The sequence below is a fragment of the Falco naumanni genome, chromosome 1 (genome assembly GCF_017639655.2).
Source record: "Falco naumanni isolate bFalNau1 chromosome 1, bFalNau1.pat, whole genome shotgun sequence".
NCBI classification, from domain to species: domain Eukaryota; kingdom Metazoa; phylum Chordata; class Aves; order Falconiformes; family Falconidae; genus Falco; species Falco naumanni.
This window is the reverse complement of record NC_054054.1, coordinates 92,966,470-92,988,941: the sequence shown is the minus strand read 5'-3', so window position 1 is coordinate 92,988,941 and position 22,472 is coordinate 92,966,470. Positions and strand designations below refer to the sequence as shown.

General features: G+C 48.0%; 1 protein-coding gene across 2 annotated transcripts in view; it reads right to left on the bottom strand.

Moving 5' to 3' along the window:
- The window catches only part of OSBP2 (oxysterol binding protein 2), a 116,829-nt gene that overhangs the window by 67,057 nt on the left and 27,300 nt on the right, over positions 1–22,472 (bottom strand). For both annotated transcript variants that reach the window (XM_040607350.1, XM_040607359.1), the window contains one exon: positions 18,885–19,093. In XM_040607350.1, the coding sequence (XP_040463284.1) occupies positions 18,885–19,093 (209 nt within the window). The remainder of the gene's footprint in view (positions 1–18,884; positions 19,094–22,472) is intronic.

The following is a 22,472-nucleotide window of genomic DNA, read 5'->3' as shown; positions in this document are numbered from 1 at the left end:
CAACTGCCCGATGGCTGTGGTTACTGACTGGCAGACAGCCTGGCTGCAGGTTAACAGCTCTGAATCTCGGTAGCACAACCAGTAGTGCCCAAAAGAATAAGCAGCCTCCAGCACTTTTCACAAAAGGAGGATGATAAACCTAACCCTGTAGTCTGGAAACCTCCTGCAGCACTAAGGAGCCTATTTAGAAAGCCTTACAGCTTTTCTATCCCCTCCATCCTCTCCGAAGTCAGTGTCAGCATCTTATGCCATCAGGCCCTTCTCTTCTCCACCGTGCTGCTGCTGCTTGCACCTCTGCTTACATCCAACGGCTCTCTGCACAGCCTTTCCGTCCTTACTCATGTCAGAAGCCGAATGATTACCTGTGTCTGGTGTGCCAAGTCACCGCTGTGCTCCCATGCTGCTAAATATAACACCTACCACTTCCCTTGATAAGACTCTGTCAGCAATTTAAGCTCCTATCAGTACATTTCAGGGAGAATCATAAACTGGATTTTTATCATCCTGTCATGCATTCATTCCTCCTTGTTTTCCCATAACAGCTTGTCCAGCTTTAGCTGTAAATGAATATTTAAGTTTCTAGTGAATAGGTTACTGCCAGAGGGAAAGCGTCTCCCTGAAGAGATTACTTTAAAATTGGCAAGACTCCTTAAAGCTGAATTTTTAGTTGAAGCTACAAATCTAATAACTGAGGTCAAAAACTACCCATTATTCACCTCCATGAACAGCATTCCCCACCAACAGTAAGTTATTACAGTACCACAAGAAATCATTTTACACAGAAAAAGGCAGGCTTCAGTGCGGCATTCCTCTTGCAGAAGCCTCTCTGCACCCCACACTAGTAGTTTAATTTTTAATTTCTTGCTCCATCCTAAACTGCAGTTGAACGGTCTTACGATACTTGCAGCAGCTGTATTTCAGTGACAGGGGCAATACCTCATTGTCTCACCTCTGTGGCGGACTGTAAAGTGCCCCAAGGAGGAAGGTAAGGGCAGCAACACCTCTGCAGCGTGCACGAGCTACAACACCTTCAGTCACAGCAGGACGCTGCCCAGCACGTATGGCTTCACCTCCTTTTAACTGGAGAAATTCTGGTCCTTAACAAGGGGTTTCTTGCAGGAACATCTGCACAGCTCATTCGTTCTGATCACTTTATCAGTCTGATAATCAGACCCACCGCGACTGCAGCAAAACATGCTCCGGCTGAAGACCTCGGGAATTTCTCCAGCACCCATCCCAAAATACTGACATGTAACTGGGTGTTATAGAGGAAATGAACTCTTACCAGAAGCTAGCAGTGACATGGCGTTCAGCAGCATGACAAAGAAACCCTTTCCAGTGACAGGGGTCTCTGCATGCCAGTTTGGTCAAGCTACGTGCCTCCCTCCTTGGCAGCCAGGCAGGAGGGGGTTCCTAGAAACCTGACTCTGCCCTGGTGCCCCCAAATGCTTTTTCAGACCTTTTAAAGATGACATCAGAAAACAAAAGCAGAGAGTTGGAAAGCATTTGCAAAAAAAAATGAAAGAAAAGCTAAGGAAGCCATACCTGCTGCTTGCTTTTGTACTGTTCATAAGCCAGACACCTTTAAAAGGCAAACAGAACAAAAAGCAATTAACATCTGTTCCCTTCGGTAAACTTTATCAGACAGACGCAGCTGGTCTCCTCCAATGACCCACACACCATCCAGACTAATAAAATCTGGTTACGCAAGGACACATGGACCTTCCTTCCCTAGGCAAGGGAAAGAGCCATCACCCTCCCCAACAGCAAATATTCCTGGCTTCGCTCAGCGCTGCAGCCATTCCCTCCCCGCTGGCATGCAGATTCACCGGCTGAGCTGACGTCTCACAATCACGCTCGCTTCAGAAGTTTTTATTTTAAATAGAATAAAAAGTAGGTTGTTACCTACCATGAGGCTACCTGCAAGAAATTCTGTTGCAAAAATCAAACACCTGAAGTAAGGAGACAGGGTCAGCATCAACTATGCAGTTACACCTGCCCTCCCCAGCTCACTCACCAGGAGGCAGCTACCAGCATCCACAGGAGCCATCTCCTGCCACGTGTGTGTTCAAACACAGAGTACACATGTCAGGGTCCCTGCACATCCCAGGGGACATGGGTCCAACCCTGCGCACCAATTCGCAGGTCCCATCTCCCTTCCCTAGCACCAAGCTGTGTTGGGTTTTTGTCCTGCTGGCGTCTGTCTGCGGTCAGGCAACAGCAAGACCAGGGAGGTCACAGCCCCAGAGCCAGCAGCCATCTCCTGCCATCCACCGGTGGTGGGCACATGGTGGGTCAACACCACAAACCCCTGCAGAACACAGAGCCTTACGCCATGGGTTGATGCACAGCACCACAGTGCCAACTGCACTTGGCAAAGAGGCAGGGAAAGGAGAGTTACAGACTGTAGCTATAAAGAGAAACAACTTGCAATCAACTAGAGCTATGCAAATGAAGCTGCTGGGATTTCTAATTGCAGATAAAGCCCTTCCTGGGACTGCATGACCTCCAGAGGTGCCAACCAACCCCAGCTTCCATGTAGCTTCACGCTTCTTCCCTCCCTGCAGGACTGAAGCCACCTGTGAAGGACTCAGCATCCTGCAAAGCTCTCAAGCAACTTACCCAGCCCAACCACCCCATCGCCTGCTCCATCCTCAGGCTCTGCTGCTGCACAGACATGCAGAGCCAGCTCGCTGCTCTGCCCCCTCCTTCCCACACCATACACCAGCACATCTCGGGCTGCAGAGCCCCTGGCACTTCTGAGCTGTCCCATCTGCAGGGTCACTCCACAATTACCTCAGCTAAAGCTCCAAGTCCTGCCACTCCTGACACCCTTCCTGACCAGGAGGACCCTGGACCCTTCCCAAGGGACTGGGATGCAGTATGGTCAAGCCCAGTGGGGCTGAGACCTCCAGCAGGAGCAGCACTCCATGCATACCACCTCTCACCAATGGAGCAGGCCACAAGTTAACACTCAAGACAAATTTCCTTGAAATAAGATAAAAAGCTGAACAGAATTAAAAGCAACATTATATCCTCTTGAAGTTGATCTCTACTTCCAAGTGTGACACTTCTAACTTAAAAATTCCTAAACTCAACAAAAATTATAGATTTCCCAGGCTGGACCCAGGGAAATATCCCAAAGGTGCATCTGTCAGCGCCAAAGGCTATTTCAGTGCTGGAAGGAGACAAGACGCTGCAAGATACCAGCACGGGCTGGTCGGATGAGCCATTTCTGCCCTGGCATCTCAGTGTGGCAGATGTTTTGGGGTCCCCATGGGGCACCACGAGATGAGAGCAGCCTGAAGCATGCCTGGGCCCAGGCAAAAAGCTGAAATGCTGTAGAGAGGAGCAGGAGTTTTTCCTATAGTAGCCTCACCAGAAGAGCTGACTCTCCTATCCCACTGGAGAGTGTCTGAGCAAGGTTCAGCTGCTAAATGCTGTTCTTTTAAGTCATCCCTTAAAGGCCAGCTGCAAAGTCAAATACAGGCAAGCAAACACCTTCAGCATCTTTGATGCCAGACGCTCTGCAGAGACATTTCTTATGAAAGAGCTGGGGAGCCTCACGGCAAATCCGGCCGAGCACCACAGGGAGCCAGGGGTTCATGGAACGAGCGTGCCAGGAGAGGGCAACCTGCTCCTGCTGCATCGCCTCAGCTCAGAGCGGAGAGTAAACCACCAACAACCTGCAGCCGGTGCCCTGAATCACAGCATCCCTCAGCTACTGCTTCGGACAGCAACGTGACACTCAGGAATAAATTACCACCACAGCCCTCAGTAAGCAGTTTAAGAAAACCAGGAACATGTCGTTTCTGTGGATTTTTTGCATTCCCTTGAGGCTGACAAACCATTTGGCAGTGCTGGGTGAAATGCTCTGCAGGGACCCAAATGACTGTAGCATGCTCAGATATCCCGATATCCCCTTTACCTCATCCCAAAGGATGCTGGACACCCCACAGCGATGGGAAACCACACATGGCTCTACTGGTACACTGATGCCATCAGTCCTCCTGAGCCTGGAGTCCCACCAATTCACTGACCTCTGAATAACAAACACAACCATTGCATCCAATCTGAAAAAAATACAAATTAATTTAGCCACGGGAAGAAACACAGAGGGACTCATCATGCCCTGCAAGGGTGGCACAGGTCACTTGTACCCAACCTCAAGCTCAAATCCATGTCTCTGTTCTGTAGATGTGTGTAGACACAAATCACACGCGAGAAGGGCTTCCTTCCAGTCATTGACTCCTTACTATAAAACAGCTCTGCCACCTACACCACTGCCTCAGCTCAGCCACCAAAAAGATATCTTCAGACTTTTTGAAGGGATCAACTTTCATTTAATTACTCATTTCTAATGATTAAGAATTATTGTTTTCAGAGTTCAAAACTAATTTTTCTCCAACAGCCTTTTCCATGTCAGTTAAAATGAATTTTAAATGCCTAAAAATAACACAGAAATACACTGAATCAATTCCATGAGCTGGAAATGCTCCCCTCAGTGCTCCCCTCAGTGCTCCCAACCATATGAAAATCCCTGTTACATTACTGAAAACTGTATTAAAACCTACTAACAGGTGAAACGTGCTTGGCTTAAAAACCTAAGTGACAGGCATCCGTTTTCAGCACTTAGCAAGAGTTCAAGGCATGAGACCCAGCAAGAGCCAGGACATACAAGGACCCAGACGCAGGGTTTTGCCCTTCTTCGCTGCAGATGCTCTCCTGCACACACAGCTTCGCATATCAGCATCCCCAGGAGGAAACCGTGCCTTCGAACCACACCAGGAAGCCTCCTGTGATGCAACTGTGCAGAGCAGAAAAGCCTACATGCCTCCAAGTGTGAGATTTCAGCATCTCCAGATATGCCAGCAGAGCCGCTCTCTGCCATTGAGCCCAGCCTGGGGCTGCCCACAGCACTTGGTGCAAGCGGTACCCACGGCACAAGGCAGCATCACCTGGCAGTGAGGGCAGGAGGAGGTAACACCATGCCAACTGCCTGTTTCCCCTCCCAAAGCCATTCTGCTTCCTCTGCCACTGCTCCCTGGTGCGAACCAGCCATCACATGCTGCAGCCAAGTGCCAGCAGCAGCTGTGGGAAATCTCACCAGAGGCCTCATTGGGTGGCTACAGGGTCAGAAGTCAGGATCTGACCAGATGTCCTCACTTGAGAGTCAGCTTGTTCTTCATCAGACAAGTGCCACAAACGGCTGGGGCTGAGAGGTCCCCCATGCAGCCCAGCAGCCTGTTGATGGGCTCCCCACTGCCTTCAGCATGAGTTACTGGCCATTTGCTTTATTTCTCATTACAGACACAGGCTCCCTCCCTGTCTGTGTTAACTCTAAAGGAGCATGCAGCTCGTTTGTAGTATCCTCACGTTCAGGATACACTCAGTGAAATGCTGGGCCCAACCTTACACGGCTCCAGGTTCACGAACAAGCTGCTGCAAAGCCACAGACATCAACCCCGAAGACCCAGAAGTACAACAGCAAGTTAAAATTCAACACAAGCAGAGAATTAAAATTAGCAATTCGCCACTGGTGGTCAGTAAGAAGGTCAGTAAGTAGTGTTGACTTGCATGCCAACTCCAGTTATAACCTTTACCAAAATGACAGACCAAGCTAATATTAGCAGGTGCAGCAGAGAAGTAATGACACAGCTCACCCTTCCCACTTCTGCCACCCACACGGGAACAGGGATTTTTAAGATTGCAGGGAATGTACGCTGCACACCTGGCACAAGCCAAGAAGTGACCTGCCCTATGACAAGCTAGGACTCACCGGCTGTTTTAGCTGCATCTGCTCTCCAAAAGACAAGCCAAACAGCAGGATCAGCGCAAGGCTGGCTTACCAAGGCCGGCAAAGACACAAGCTGCTCCAATACAACCTACGTGGATGTAGAGCTGCTCACACATATCCAGTTATTTCACTGAGTGACACAGTTGTCTGCTTGTTGAATTAACAAGGAAAGTAGGAGTTGGAACAGCTGGTTGAACCCGTAACACAGCAACTCTCCACACCAGTGGTTTTCAGTCACTAACTGGAAAGAGACCGGCTAAAGGAATGAACCAGATTGGGCACTTAAGCAAGTCTTGAGCACTAGCTGCTCCCAGACTGTGCTTTCACTGCACCCAAACCACGGCTAAAAGGACCTGAAGAAACCCTGGCAAAAGACACGGCACTGCTTGCCCCAGGCCCTGCTACGTCTGGTGGCACATCCCGCTGCACAGCTGAAGCCTCGGCTCAGCAAAGGTGCTCCCAACCAGTGCAAAGCAGGGATACCCCTACATCCAGTCAGGCTATTCCCAGTCAGAGCTCAATAGCTCCTGAAAGCTTCTTTTAAGGCAAAAAGCATCCTGCCTGCCCAGTCCCAGCCCCATCACTGGAAGGGCAGAGGACTGGTGACAGCCAGTGCTTGGCCAAGAGGAGCACTGCCGACCATAAGAAATCCTGGGGGCTTTTTGCTTGCTCCCCAGAGTTTCCAACTACTGGGCCAGGTGGTCAGGAATGGGATGTGCATCAGCCACTGCTGCATCCCAGCCCACCATCAGTCTGCTCCAGAACTTACATCTTTGCTTCGCTTTTGCTTAAGGATAATTCTGCCCCCAAAAGCAGCCAGCATGATAAAGGTATAGAAAGCCAACCACACGCCAGCTCTGTAGCAAAGCCGTGACCCACACCACAAGACAGGCAGAAGGCTTGAGAATGGCCAGGTTGGAGCTTCCCTTTTTCCAATGGGAAAGACAGCCAGCTTCTGCTGCAGCAGCCTGAGGCCACCATGCACCAGACCAGCAGCACCAGGCTCAACCTGGAAACACAAACCCTTGCAACATGAGCCCCTCCGAAGTCCATCAGAGCAGTGATCCCAGCCACAGCATGAACAACCACCGACGGAGCCCAAATTCACCCACCCACATGATGGCTGCACAGAGCACGGTGCCACCTGCCCCTTGGTCCCAGCTGCCAGGGGCTGGCTCACTTCATACTGAGAGCGGCTTCGCCTGCAGGCGATGGAAATTGTTCTCCAAGGGTGTGTTTTATTAAAATGAACCCAGGACTACTTCAAAACAGCTTGCAGGCATGCAAGTTATAAAGGCAAAGGACCATAGGTTTCCATCCCATTTCTCAGGACACACAGCCATCCCACCCTGGAGGGACAAAGGGCACAAATGACAAGGCAAGAACTTATCATGCGTATACACATCAAGAGAAAAAGGTAGAGGGAAAATAAAAAATTATTTTAAAATATAATCAAGAATTTACACAGGCAAATCACTCCTCCATCTGTCCAAAGCAGTCCCATACCCTGGTACAAACAAAAAGATATGGAACCTGGGTTGGGGACAGAAGAGGAACAGCTCTTTCCTGCTGCCTGGAGGAAGGGAGAAGGGGCAGCAAGGGGTACAGGGCTGCGCAGGAAGGCATCTACTCAAGGCGTTTTTACCTCTGCAGAGAGCAGAATCTTCGGTTGCATTCGCAGCCCTGAGGTGAAACCTCAGGATGGGATCTGGGCAGGGCCCAAGCCCTTCCACCCACAAGCATTTGTGTCCTGCTTCACTCAGGGCATCGGAGCTGGTAGCCTCCCAGGGAAGTCCCATGCTGCACAAAGCCACTACCAAAGGCAGGGGATTTGCTTCACCAGGTGGAAAGGGCTGGTGCTTCTGGACTGTGGCCATGGCATAGGACGTGGGCTCGCTCCAGGGCCCATGCCATGATCCCCCAGCAAAAGGGATGCAGGTTTAACTCATTTGTCTTGCAAATACATCTGCTAACACAGGCAGGCATCAGCCCAACAGTGTCTACCACAGCATAGCAAGCAACAGCAGCCCTCTGCTTCCCACTACCAATACCAAACTTCTCTGACGACCCTGGTGCACCAAGGTCTGCAAACCAGCCACTGACAAGTCCTCATTCAAAAGGATTACTAAAACCAACATTAATGCAAACTGAAGCTGCTGCCTCCATTCTTCCACCATTACTGCTTAAAAACAGCCAACATCATACAGACCAAAGCTGGAGGGATCAGGCGATTAATCCCCCCCACAAAGAGGCACAGGATTCAACCCAAGCCTCAGGCAGCCACTCATTGCTCTTTCTGGGTTTCAGCATTTACAAGAGCAGCCAGTGCTGGCTCCTGAGGTCTGCTCTGGTCTCTGCCCACCCAGCTCTTTACAGGGATTAATGCAGAGCCAACAGCTCCTTGTTTCCTTCGTAGGCTCAAAACGACACAGGGAAAGGGACTGGACACACAGATAAAGCAAAACTTTGTCCACTGCAAGCAAAGGATGGGACCCTATGAAGGCTATTTCAAACCCTGGTGAAGTAACCAAGTGCCACTTGTCATTCTCCAAGTGAAATAATTAAACATGAGTTAAAGTAAAACATGTGCAGAGCTTCCCAGGTTTTACTGATCTTTGCTTTGCAGCCTTGCACAGCTTTTGTCACAAAAAAATGCATGGAAGTGATGAAATCATACAGAAGCAACAAAAAGGCCACCAACCATTAGACATAGGAAACACTTATTTAATCACAGCTGAAAACCGTGAAATGATGGAAATAACACTTAAGCCATGCACTTACAGCGAATACTGGCCTTTGTCCAGAGTGCAGGGCAAGAGGTTGATAAATAATGAAATGAGGAAAAAACACAGATTTTAAAGAAACACAGAAGCCAGGGACAGGAGAAAAATAAAAAAAAAAATAACATGATACACAGCACTTAAGAACAGGAAGAAATTTGTAGTAAATACAGACATGGCAAAACAGAAAGCATTCTGTCTCCATTTTTCCTTCATATTTATCAAGTCAAGGAGTAGCACAATCCTCGCCATAGATCTTTATTGCCCTCCCATTTTTGCTGGTGAAGCATTTGTTCAACTCACCAAGGATAAAACAGGGCTGACTGCTATTGCTACAACCGGCTACTTTAGACTCCTAATTTTGCCTTATCTCCCAGCTCCTACAGCCACAATGCAGGACCAAGTAAGGACTAAGAAGGGTTTTTTTCTCTCTGTATACTTGCCGCAAACTCCTACCATTAGCTCAGCCAAAAGAGAGCCTTTTCCTTCGCTGTACACATCCCAGGTCTGCTTTGCACAACCCTGCCAGCTTTGCAGATGAAAGAAGGGGCCTAGACAGCTGGTGCAGCTCCACACAGCGCAGCTGTGCCAGACTTCAGTGGACTCAAATATTTGCAAGTCACCAAAGCACCATCCCTCACCCCAATGCCAGCTGCAGGCAGAGGGCATTCTGCACAGAGCCACAGTGGCATTAACAGATTCGTAGCCTAAGTAGTAATTAAGTGGGCTATAATTTAACAGCAATGCTTGTTCTATACTTGGGGAATAAAAATAATCAAAGCTTTCCTTTAAGATCACTACGAAAACAACTTTTCACTCAAAAAATTCTATTAATCACAGCATCAATGACATCTTGCAGACCCAAAGTTTGCTGTGTTCACACTCAACATCTCAGGCCTTTGTCATCAGCTGATGTCCTCGTGCAGCACATGCCATCCCCCCTCCTCCAGGAGGAGCATCTTTCTGAGCACCAGCGTGGGAGCAGAGGCTCCTGCCCACTGCTGCACTGCTCCTGCTGCGGCAGCAGTTAACAAAACCCTCGCCCCCTTCACTCCTCTGCACAGTCACGGTTCAATTATTTATTTTCTGGGGATTTATTAATGCAGCCTTACCTGTAACACTGAGTACACAGGAGGCCATAAAGTTCCAACAAGCAGCTGGAGCAGGCTCTGTCACTGCCACAGAGCACAGCTCACCACACGCAGCCTACTTCACTGCACTGATTTCTGCAGTTGTATTTTAGGAGCCCTAAAATGTGCTTCACAAGTTCGTGCCACAAGTCTGCCAACAGCATAAAAGTGCAGGACAACTGCCTGGAAAGCAAAGTGCCACTACCCCCTTCCTCCTGCTCCCCAGGGCAGCAGCACACACCAGCAGAGGCGGTGGGGATGTACCTGTGCTGTCATTCAGTTGTAAGAGCACATCCTGCAGAAGCGGTGGGGAACGCCATGAGCTGGGACATCATTTTCCATCCTACTTCTGAATCCTGCTGGTACACCACATGTCTGCAATGCTAACGTGTACTGCTTCCCCAACACCACTCCATGCCTCATAGCAGGTTTTGTGTTTTCTTTAAAAAGAAAATTTAGAACATCATCTTGGAGTGTTTTGCCAGTCTTTCTCTTGCCTTTAGCTGCTGCTGTTGCACAATAAACCCTTTTCCATCGACACCACAGCAGCGATGAACGGAGCAGCCACATGGCACATGCAGCAGCAGCACAGCTCCTTCGCTCACTCCAGAGGACGAGGCTGCAGCAGCGGAGATGGCCTATATACTGCAGGCTCTGCTGAGCTCCCTGTTGTAATGTTTAATTTGTGATGTTACATAAGCACCATTTTCTGTGTTCCTTTGCTATAAATGATTATCATGGATTACATCTACAATAGAATAATAGTTAACATAGTATTGCACCTGGGAAACAAGGGAAAGATCAGCATCAAACCAAGGAGGTCAGCATATTTCAGGGGTAACTACCCCAACATGTAAGTGGAAAACAGTAACAAGAGAATTAAAACAGATTAGCAAAAAAAAAAAAAAAAAAAAAAAGGGGGGGGGGGGGGGGAGTGGGGAGAGGCAGTTCCTGGCTTGTGACATAGGAAAATCCTAAAGATTCCCCCCATCCTCCTCATGTTTGCATTGCCAGGCAGCAGCCTGAGAAAGGGAGCAGCTGGAAGCTGTGCAAATCTCTGTTTACATCCCATTTCAGCTGAATGTCCATCCATCAGGATCTCATCAGCTGCAGATATTCAGACAACCTGATTAAGTACTCACCCCCCTGGGCCTCCCATGGCAAGGCCTGGAAACTTCACAGGTTGAGAAAAATCCCCAACCTCAGACACACTAAAACCAACAAAAATGAGAATTCACTTACTTTTTCCGCTTGCCACTTGAATTTCCTAGAACATGCCAGATATGTATTCAGATCCCTCATTTTAACCACCTGGACTTAAAAAGAAGTTTTAAATTTTAAATTTAAATTTTCTAAATTTTAAAAATGCTCTATAACCCTCCATGTTTAGGGCAACTGCCAATAGTCCCATCACCTGAGAATCCCCAAGCATACAGCTGCAGCAGATGTGGAGGACCACAGCCATCTTCCCGCACCTCCAATCCCCAAAGCCCTTCCACTCCTTGCACGGTGCCCAGGAACTTCATCCCATCACACTGGATGACAGCTAGGGATGGATCTTGTCCCACACACTTCCAGCACGTCTGTGGCAAAGCAAAGGCTTGCAAAACAAGGAAGGGAGTTGCAGGAGACTGTGCCTGCACCATGCCACCAGGATGTGGCTTTGCCAGCAAAGCCTGTGGGTACACCACCAGCCTGATTATGGAGAGCTGGAGAAAAGAGGAGTGCTTTACACAGCCTCTTCGCTAAGGTCAGGTATTCAGTAGTGAAGGCAAAAGCCAGGGAGATCAAAAGCAGCAGCCTGGAGAGCACAGAGGACTGGAGAAGTCCCCCAAACCCACTTGAGATGGCTCCTGTAGCTCACTGGCACCATTTCCACAGCAGCCAGCAGGAAGCTTCATGCTCTGATATCCTCCAAACATCCTACATCCAACCCTGGGTGTCAGGCCCCATCCGACAGGCAAGGCTGATAACTAGCACAGTTATTCCTAAATAAGCCTAACCTAATATAACCTTATTACATGGAGAATAAACACTCAGAAATCAGATCAGTATCAAGCCTTGCAATTCCATTAGTGACATCCACAGCTAGAGCAGGGTTACCCCCAAGAAAGGGCTGAACCAGCCAGCAGGATTACAGTTTTTCTAGACACCACTAGTCAAAAAGAACCAACAAGGACTCTTCAGAGCATATATAAAAAAAACAAACATATATGGAAAAACCCCAAGGCCAAGTACCATTGTGATACCCTCATAGAAATCTTGCCGTTTTTGAAAGAGGAGGACTGGCTGAAACTCTCTGAAGTTTGAAAAATTCCATGTTGACATAGTAATAACCCCCTTCCATGGTATCTAAGAGCAGGCACGGCTCCAGCTGTCTCTCCTCCACACCGCCTCTACTTACAGGGGGTTCACACACCACACACCCATGGTGCATCACAGCACATCCCTCTGGCCGCAACAGGAGAAGCTGAAGTGTTGACTACGGCTCACCAGTCATGGCTGAGATGGAGCAACCTGTCCCAGTCACAGCTTAACAGGGAAACAGGAGAGGCAGAGCATCCTGCCAACTGCAGAAGGGAACACAAGTGAGCAGCAGAAGGCACTGAACAGAGACAGGAATCATTAGAAGTAGCAAATCCAAGCAAACGGCTCCATCTCAGCAGCACTGTCAATTATATTCTTCCATGGCAGCAGCTCCTGGCACAATTAATGGCTGCCACCTATCCCTGGAAAATCAAGACTCCAAGGATCAAAAAGACAATTAGAAGAGCAAGGTAACAGAGTGCTGGCAGCCAGCGCCTCTCCAGGCACAAGCCCTACGAACAGGGGAAAATAGATGGCAGTGTAATGAAGAAACATCACAAGGAGGATGCGAAAAGAGAGCGCTTTTGTAAAAAGAGCTGGAAATAGCAAGGACTATTATAGCAAGCAATGAGCTGGTGTCAACGGCATATGGACAACAATGACGCAGATTGTCTGGTCCTGCCACAACCAGAGCAGAAGCACAAACCACGGCCACCTGGCCAGGAGCTTGCTGCAAGGAAAGAGGGGGGGGCAACAACAGGATAATTCACAGTGCAGGGCAAAGAAGGTTGCAGATGCTTTGCAGTATCACATTCCCAAGTCAAAATGTCTTTTGCAAACAAATCCCTTACTTGGAAAGAGGAAAAGAACAGCCAAAATACATCAAGCAACAAAACTGGCTTTATCACTAGAGCAATTAAAGGAAAGCCAAGGAATAACTAATTATGGATCCTTTTTAATACTACTACAAAGGCACTATGACTGGATCTGGCATGCAGAAGCAGAACTACTTTCTGGCAGCCTGCTTAGGTGAGCTGCAACCCTGAGAGCTGCACCTTGGCTCTCACCAAACCGCACACCTAACCTGTGGTGGGATCACCAGCCTCTGTGGCAGCAGTGTTCCTCTCCAGAGTTTTATTCTCCCTTTACACTCTGCTACAGCAGAAACTGATCCCAGTAGCCTGCCTGAGTAGAAGGCATCACCAGCACTAAAAACCCTCCTCCTCCCGCTTCGCACCACTCAAAGCTGCTGCTCTCCTACAGCCTACAAACAAGCCCCTATAATGCTGCTTTTAATCACTCCCTTTTTGCTAAGAAAACAGCTGATTAAGGTAGTAAGAATAACCAGACAACCCAAGCAGTCAACCCACTACCCCAAATCCCAGACCCACACCACACACAGTCACGGCCAGGGTGTTGGTCTCAAAGTGAATCCTCCCCCAGATGTCACAAACCCAAGAGCCTGAAAATGCCACATGCAGGCAGACAGGCACAACCGAGATATTTTGGGGAGCATTGTTTCAGTGGCAGCCTTGCCAGGATGGTCACACAAGGTCAGCCCAAACACCCAGGCAGCTTCATCTCTTCTCTAGCAAGCAAACTGTAATTAGTACTTAAGAAACAGGATAAAGGGACAGGGCACATGCAGGAGTTTTTCTGAGCACAGCTGGTAAGCTTTTAGTACTGTGCTGCTTAAGGACCTCCTGGTTTGCATTTTGTATACAGAAAGTTACAGCTTATATCCATGAGTGATAAAACTATGCCCAGATCTGTTCAATCTCTCTTGATTTTCTAACTTCCCACAGCAAGTGCCACCACTTAATTTTGTGTTGTACAAAATACTAATTATTCCTGCTTCATTTAAACCTATGACCTGATAATTTCCTCCTTATTATAAGCAATTGCCCCCGTCTATTCCTGCAGCATTTACTATCTTACACACACACCTCCAGCTGTCATTCTTCCAGATGGAAAGTAAATTTTTCCATCCACCTTCCCTTGGTGGAGGAGGTTTTATTTGTCTGGTTAATCTTGTGCCTGTTCGGGTTTTAGGGTTCTGCTTAAGTTTGCTGAAAACTTTCTGAGCTAGTGTGATGAGAGCCAGGGCCTCTACAGGGGACAAGCATCACAGCTGCTTGCGAAGCAAACCTGTATTTTCTCTTTTGCTCTTTTCTTAGTGTTCCCAGCTTTGTTGCCACACTGACATCTCTTGAGCCCTGACCCCAGTGTGAGGCACCAGATGCATTTGAGGGGAGCTGGCAGATGAGTTGGTCATGGCACAGATATGAGCCCTGACACCTATCCAGTTAACTCCTGGGTTTTTTAGTATCATGAACACCAAAAGTGCCTTCAGTCAACCCAAAATCTGCACTGGTTCAGTCAATGACCTGAATCACAGTGTGGATTTCATCTTCCCTCCTCCCAGGAACCACCGAGCAGGGAGTCAAAAGAAGTCACCAACCCCTCACATCTCTAATCAATCACCGAGGAGCCCAAGTTCATTTTGCAGAGCTCTCCCAACACAACACCTAGCATTTAAAATACCAGTCACAGATTTCTACCCTCCTCTTGTAGGCTTTTCCAAAGACTCTCCTCATCACATAGCCAAGAAAATAATTCTTATCATTCACAAAATCAATTCTTGTATCTCATGATACTGCCCTAAAAAGAAAGAATATTTCTACTGCCATAAAAAAGGTATATTAACCGCAGCCATCAAATACTTTTAAGTTTGCATCCTCCAAGCCACAAGAGCAGACAGAAAAGCGAATATAAGCAGCAGATAAAAGCACTTCTTTGCTGCTGCCAGTCTACAAATTTGGAGCTGTCAAGAGGCCAATGCACAAACTGACAAAAATTCAAGGGGTGATGCAGATACAATATGGTGAGTGGAGAAGGTTGGAATTATTCAAGAGTTTATAGTCATGTGAACAGAGGGCAATTACAGAAATCTGATTTTCAGGACAGATAAACAGCACAGGCCCATACCAAGCACCGACACCATGGGGTGATGGAGCTGGGTACTGTGGGCAAATCAAGTTTACTAGGACTTCACCGACACTTTATAAATTCAACTAGAAATTGGAATGCCAGATTTGGCTGAGCAGCAGCTAAAGGTGAGCCATCCAGCCAGGTCTGGGCCCCTTCTGTCCTAATGCTACACTACACATTGATTTTAGAGGAATTAAGCACTACATGGTAATTGAGAACGCCAAGACAACAACCCAGCTCTACTCTCGCTTTCTGCCACTAATACACCCTGTATCACTAGGCATGTTTCTCACCAGTGAGGCAGGATGAGGACAGTGAGCTTTCTCAGGTGACATCTATCAGTACTTACTCATGTCCAGGCTCACAGCTCATTACCAAAATAGTCCTAGCTACACACTGGGTAGAGGGGAAACCAGAGCTCCTTCAGTTACACACAAGAGGGAACAGCAAAGTCTCCTATCTCATACTTGGTTTGGGTACAGGTTTTGCTATTTCTTAAAAATAGAAATGAAAAACAGTCCTGTGAAAATGGCATCTCCGTGCACAGCTTGAGCTAGCTAGTACTCCAAGTTAAAAACGCTTCCGTATCTGGTTTTTAAGGTAACTACTGGGGGAAAAAGATTTCTCATCCACCCCAAAATAATCTCCCAGTAGTCTAGGTATTTGCAGAGTTAACCTGGTTTGCTGGTCCAGCACCCCATCACATCCCAACTGCCAGTAAAACAGGGAGAGACCACTGATTTCTGCAGAAACACAAATTAGTGGAGAACTCCAGCTTACACTTGAGCATGTTTTATTTTCAGCAGTGACTCAAGTGTGGCTCATCTTTAAAACATGCCCAAAAAGAAGACAGGCTTTTTGGGTTTTTTTAAATTAATTAATTCCACACTAACACACTGCTGCTTTTTGGATGCAAGGAGAGGACGATTCCAATGGACCTCAGAGCACCATGAAGGACACCCCCTCCCCTCTCCTGGGTGCTCCTCACCTGCTGAAAACTGTAGAGCTGAAAACCTGCTCCACACATGAGACTGCCCCAGCACTCGTTAGCTGCAGACATCTCAGAAACAGCCGACTTAAACCCAGCCGTCTCTTCCACAGACATGCCACCTCCAGAGCCCCCACATTCCTGAGCGCCAGCAGGCAACGCCAAAGATGGGTTCCTGCTGCATCCCCTGCAGCGGGCAGGGCAGCAGGCAGGGCCTGTGAGATCACCACAAGGATGGCTTCTCGTGTTCTTCCGCAGAAGGGCAGGCAGTGTTAGATACTAACCTGCTTCTCTGTCCTCCCCACCTGCCTCCTGCAACACTCGCCCAGTCTTCTGGCCTCGCAGAGCCATCAATGTTCCCTCCCAGCTGGCACACATTCATTCTTTACATTAATTAAAAGGTCTCTAAGTGGGACAAAACACCATCAGCCAGGTGAACAAGCTATAAAGTAATTCACCAACATCCTCAGCTCTAACTCCACAGCACAAGATTTCAGCGCCCATTTACAGAGTGTCTTATTCCCTTGGATCAGATCAGAAAAGCCTGGAAAAACAAGAGTTTGGTTTAGGTTTTTTTCTCCCATCAGCTCCCTGGCCTGAACCACAGCATTGCCCTGCAAACAGCTGAGTCAGCACAACTGTGAGGCAGCTCAGAAACGAGCATCCGCAGCCAAATCAGCACTGCTGCTGCACTGTCCTTACCCTGAATGGCCTGAGCTCACTGGAGTTAGGAAGTCAGCATGTCCAGAGCCTTAAGACAGGAAGTCTCTGCATTTGCTATTTTTGTGTAAAGACACAAACCAAAATAACTGTGCATGACTCCAGAGGCAACATCACTGACATCCTCCTGCAGCCCCTGGCTAGGCGGGACTCCGCAGCCAGCTGCCTGTGCCGCTCCCCGCCTGCCCCAGCACTGCCCACAGCCTGACGCTCAAAAAAGTAAAGGTAAAGGCACACACCAACTTCTCTCACATGCAAGATCCTTCTCCAAACACCCACCCAGCTAGAGGACTCACTTCCCACTATGGGATGTTCAGAGGACCAATACCCATCACACCCAGCTCACCACAGCTGTGACCTGGCACAATGTCACACTCTGCCAGGCAAAACAAGGGTCCCTAGAAACTTCCATCTTCTCTTCAGTCAGCTGTATTCTCCATCAGTATTCACGTACATACCGCAGCTGAAATATTAAGGGACAGAGAGTTCACAATACTTTATGTAATTAAATCCATAGATGCTAGTGCCCCAGAACACAGCATACTTAAACAATTATGGGAATTGGTAAATGGCTCACACACTAATCAACTTCTGTATGACCTTGTGGGATGGCTAATTATACAAAAGTCAGACCACATTAGTCCAGGACCGGGGCTTTATTCTCCTGCAAGTCAAACCACTGGCACTCTGGCATTCTGCTGCTCTCTATAAACTATTATATTAAGCACAGACTCTGCCCGCACAGTGCCTCTGGCAGCCAGCCTCCCAAACGACCCACCCACCGGTGCACACATGAAAATATTAACGCGCTCCCTTCTGAAAGTGTGGTTACACTAATTTTATGTTGACTGCGTGTTTTCATAAGCCAGCAGCATTAGACAGAGAGCTGCACCCCGCAGTCACACCGTGGCACATTGTGGTTTTGGTGTGCACACAGCAGCATTTCCCCTGGGGAAGCAGAGGCTTTTCTTAATGCACTGAAGCAACCACAACCTTCCTCGGTGGTGACTCTGAGAGATAAGCTTCACAAACATTCTACCTACAGATGCATATTCTCTGTAGTCGATAGCACAGAACAGCACCTGCAGCTGCCCCAAAGCCCAAACCTGGACCAGGACAGCAAGATGCTATACAAGCACTGCACCAAAACAGCCCAGGCTATGTATGCAACAAATACCACAGCTTTCCTCGGTCTAACCCTGACACACACCATTTCTGAAGTACTCGGTGCATTTTCTGAAGCTACATTTTCTTTTTAAGCAGAGCATTATAAAATCAGGCACTTGCTAACTCTTTTATCTTGTATAAGGCCTGATTTCCAGCATTCAAAGTAAGATCTGGCAGTGGTTTTATTTTAGGACAGAGGTGATAACCAGTTTTTTAATACATTCATGGATTTTGTTCTCTGCAACTTGAAGCCATGCTTGTTTGTGGAAGAAAACCAAACATTAATCCCAAGAGTTACGAACATTGAAATATTTCTAAAATACTCTGTTTGTTAAGCACCTAACTGATCCATTACACAATGGAACAGTAAAAATGACACTGTGGACTGCGTAACAGGCATGGCTCTCTGACAGCTTTATATTAATGCAGTTGCCCCAAAGGTATACTAATAAACACCACACCATAGCTTAGTGAGTGTAGGGGGCAGAAGGAGAAGTATGTATGGAGAGAGACAGCTCAGCTAAATATATGGGTCATTCATCTACCAAACTATCCTAAGCTATGGGTGAATCAGAAAGACACAGCTCCAGCACTGTGTTGTGAACCGGTGTTCCCTATAGTGCCACCGACCACTGCACTTAGTGCCTCTTACAGCACTCTGTCCACAAGGACCAATAAAAAGTCTCCAGGACAAAGGCGCATACATCCTGCCTTCCAGAAGAAGCATCATTAGCTCATTTTTACCGGCTCGCTATAATTTACAGTCACTACCAGGGGCTTTAAAGACCTGCTCAATGCTGCATGACCAGATGAGATTATGTTTGGTACGCACAGTATTGTTTAAAACCCTTTGTGTCTCTGTGAAACCACCAGCTATTTTTAATTGCATATGAAATAGTATCTGCCAGGGTTTCTGCACAATTTAGCTAGCACAGAAGAGCTCGTTTACAAGGAGGTTTTAAAAAGGATCCAGTTGCAGATTCGCACACTAAGACACACTCTACCTGACTGGTTGTTCCTCATGCGGATGGCTTTTGCTTTGGCCAGCTCCAGGGCTGTGACCCAGCGCTGCCTCTCCACTTCCGAGTTTGCCTTTAAGTGGTACGTCCTTCCCCCGTTCGAAAGCACTATGTTACAAGAGTCCTCTGTATCGATATGAGCCGTGGACAGGTTGATGGTCCCGCGACATGTATGGGCCATTTCTGCCTGCGTCCTGCAGGGGAACAGAGGGAAAAAGAAGTATCAGTCTCCCTGCACCCAGCCTGTCCCCAAAATCCCACCAACACTCCCTCCCGCTCAGCAGAGACCTGTGGAAATGTCCCGAGCAGGCAGCAAGCCCATCAAAGCTGCCAAAGCTAGGCAAGCTCCTCGAACAGAAAAACAAGGATGGGATGTAGCACATAGATCGAGCTTGTTCCCTTGTACAAACATCACCCCCATCATTTAGCCTGCTGGTTTCACATCCTGCTGTGCTGACTGCTTCTGGTTGCCCTAAAAGTAAAACTACCAAGTGCACACCACTGGCCTTTCTCATCTCATTTGCATTGCTGCTTTTCTCCCTTCTCCCTGCTATCCCACCTCCAGCATCTAGTATTTTGCGGCTCTTTATATCCTCTCCTTTCAATCACTTTTTTCTCCAGTTGTGGTAATATCTCACATGCAAAGATATCCACTTGTAAGGCAAATGAAAGCAGCACAATTCTTTTTCAGCTGTTAAAGCACCTTTACTACTGGCAAAATTGCTTAGCACTTCTTGAACTTCAGTAGGCTCACCCACATGAGCAGAAAGCATTCCTGGGGCTTACCTCCCAAAGAACCAGTCCTCCTTCCACCCCAGCTGGACATCCCAGGGAGAACCCACCCTTACGCACAACAATCCCACTGCTGACAGCTGCATCCAGGACTTCATGCCCAGGGGCCAAAGCCCCCCAGCCCATACACACCCCTGCCTCATGCCACAGCCCCAGCCAAGGACAAAGCACAGCAGGTTGCTTCAAAGCAAGAGCCCGTGCAGCATCCACAATAGCTGCTGCTCTATCATGAAAATATTTCCACATCTTCAGACATTCTTATCTCTCCATGGGCTTTTAGCTTTAAAGCTGAAACAACTACTTAATTTTTTTTATTTATTAGTTTTCCTCTTTCCCCTCACCAGCTCTTGGGCCCCAGGAGAGCAGCCAGTCCCATGCTGCCAGTACCACACCAGCCAAGAGCCACCTTCTTGTGCACAGAGATGCCTTGTCTTTTCAGAGCATGCAAGCTGTGGAAGAGCCACATAGAAACCGACAGCCACTTCTTAAAACATGACTTAACAGTGTTTTCAGAAGCAACTGAAGCAATTTTTTAAAAAATAGTTACAAAGACTAGGTTTTTTAAGGCACTTGGGTACAAAGATAAAGGCTGAAATAGTCCCAAAACTGCCTCCACACCCACTGCTGCATTGCAGATGCCTAAAATAGCTCTACAAGCATTAAGCCAGTAAGTCCTCAAGGTTTCCCACCAGCCCAGCAGACACACTCAGAGCAGCCAGCACAGGCACAGCCGACAGCATCACTAACACCACACAAACCCCAGCAAGACCAGGGCAAACACGGCAGCCACTGGCCTCCACTGCCCTGCTCCCACCCCAGGGGCTGCATGTTCTCCAGCCTGGGGTATAGAGGCTGCAACCCCCATGTCCCTCCAGCCAGGAAGGGCTGAGCAGCACCTGGAAGTGAGGACCTTTGGACAGGAGGAAAAATGAGAATTTTCCTTGATCCTCATTGTATTTTTCCATCTTTTACCATCCACCTTTTACTTTAGTTCATTAATTTTTTTTACTTTGAAATGGGAAAGGGAATGGACAAAATCAATCAGCTCTGCTGCAGGCATACCCACCCCCAATCCTCATTCCTCATCCACCCTGACAACCTTCCCACTGCCCAGTGCCTTCTCCCCCTACCACACTGCCTATTCCCTCCCTGAAAGTGGGACTACAATAAACACATTTGGCATTAGACCACTTCTAGATCCACAGCCATCCCCTGTTCCCCCCAGTACCCACAAGCCACTTACCACCTTGCATTTACACTGCACAGCAAGGCAGGATCCTTCCCAGCTTGTCCACACTCCTGACCTTGTTAAACAGCTGATGTAGAACAGCCATCATTAACACTTTGAAAATTCAGTTCCTCCCTGTTTTCCTCCCTTCTGCTGCCAGCTATCGCTTCCCATAGCAGTTCCATCTTCCTCAGCGTGTTTACCATTTTTACCCACATAATTAGTCAAAGGTCCGAGGAGAGTTTTCAAGACTGTAAATTCCCTTAAGTCCGGGTGACCATGCTGGGGGAAAGAGATGGGAGCAGGACAATGCTATCATAGGACAAATATGCCTTGTATACTTTTAAATGCTCTTGTCTGAGTCATTTCCAGAGTCCTCTCTCCTACCCTTTTCCTAACATTATGACATGCTGGAATTCAGCAGATGTCAGGCAATCATTGCAAGGATTTTGCTAGTATTTCACCAAAATACATTACTACACAGTTGCTCACCGACTTGCAATAGCAGGAGGAATTGCAGTCACTTGTAGAATAACCTGCCCCTTTCCTCCCCCCCAAGCCTAGCAGCACAGTCCTCACCCAGGAACATTGCCCCATCAGTTCTGGATGGAGGCCTGTCTGAAATGCCCTGGGGGTACTGAAGGAGCCACAAGATCCAGAGGCAGGACAGGCTCTTGCCTCATCAGCCTTGACAATTTATAGAACAGTTTGCATCAGCCACAGGCAGCTGGTGTGAGCACCGTGGGTGAGGATGAACTATTTGCTCAGGGCAGCAAAGTAACTCGGAGCACAAGGTCTAGAGAAGAACTGGTGCTCCTCACACACTTGACTGCTTTTTAAAGTTCAGCCTTGTTACCTGAAGTTATTTTCCAAACAGCACACTTATTTCCAACTAGTTTTGAAGGCCTGAAGGCTATTTGTGCATGATAAAGCACTTAACAGTGAGAAGACCTCACCCCAGCTGTACAAGACTACTTCAGACTCCAGAAGCAGCGAACAACTCTTGCTTCACAGCTTTGAACCCTCAGTTATGTAGCTCTGCTTTAAGTCCCATATCTGTCTGTTTTTCCATCAGCCTTCTGCTATTTTTCTCCACTTCTTCCTTGTTCCTTTGCCCTACATGTCTTAACCCAGCTATTTGCTCCTAAAACTACAATACCCCCAGGCCCAGAAGGTCTTTGCTGATCCTCACAGGCCAATGCCAAGTCTCTCCCTCTGCCTCTGATTTCCCTCTACACAGAGTCCTCCTCATCTCCATTCAGGGCATCCAGTTACTCCTTTTTTCCACTGCGAACAGCCTTCCTCCACCCCAACAGCAGCCACCCTGATGCACAGCTCCCAGATCATTAATAACACCTCCACAAACGTACTGAAGTCCAAAAGTGATCACTGGCCGCTGCTTGTTCAAAATTTTAAAATCAATTCACATCTTTAAAGGTAGGAGCTGAACAAGTCATCAGCTGCTGAGCGCTGGAAGCTTTCATGAAGGCACACATCACCAGCTCAGCAAGTAGACCATTCCCACCAGTGCCAGGAGCATCTCCCCTTACTCC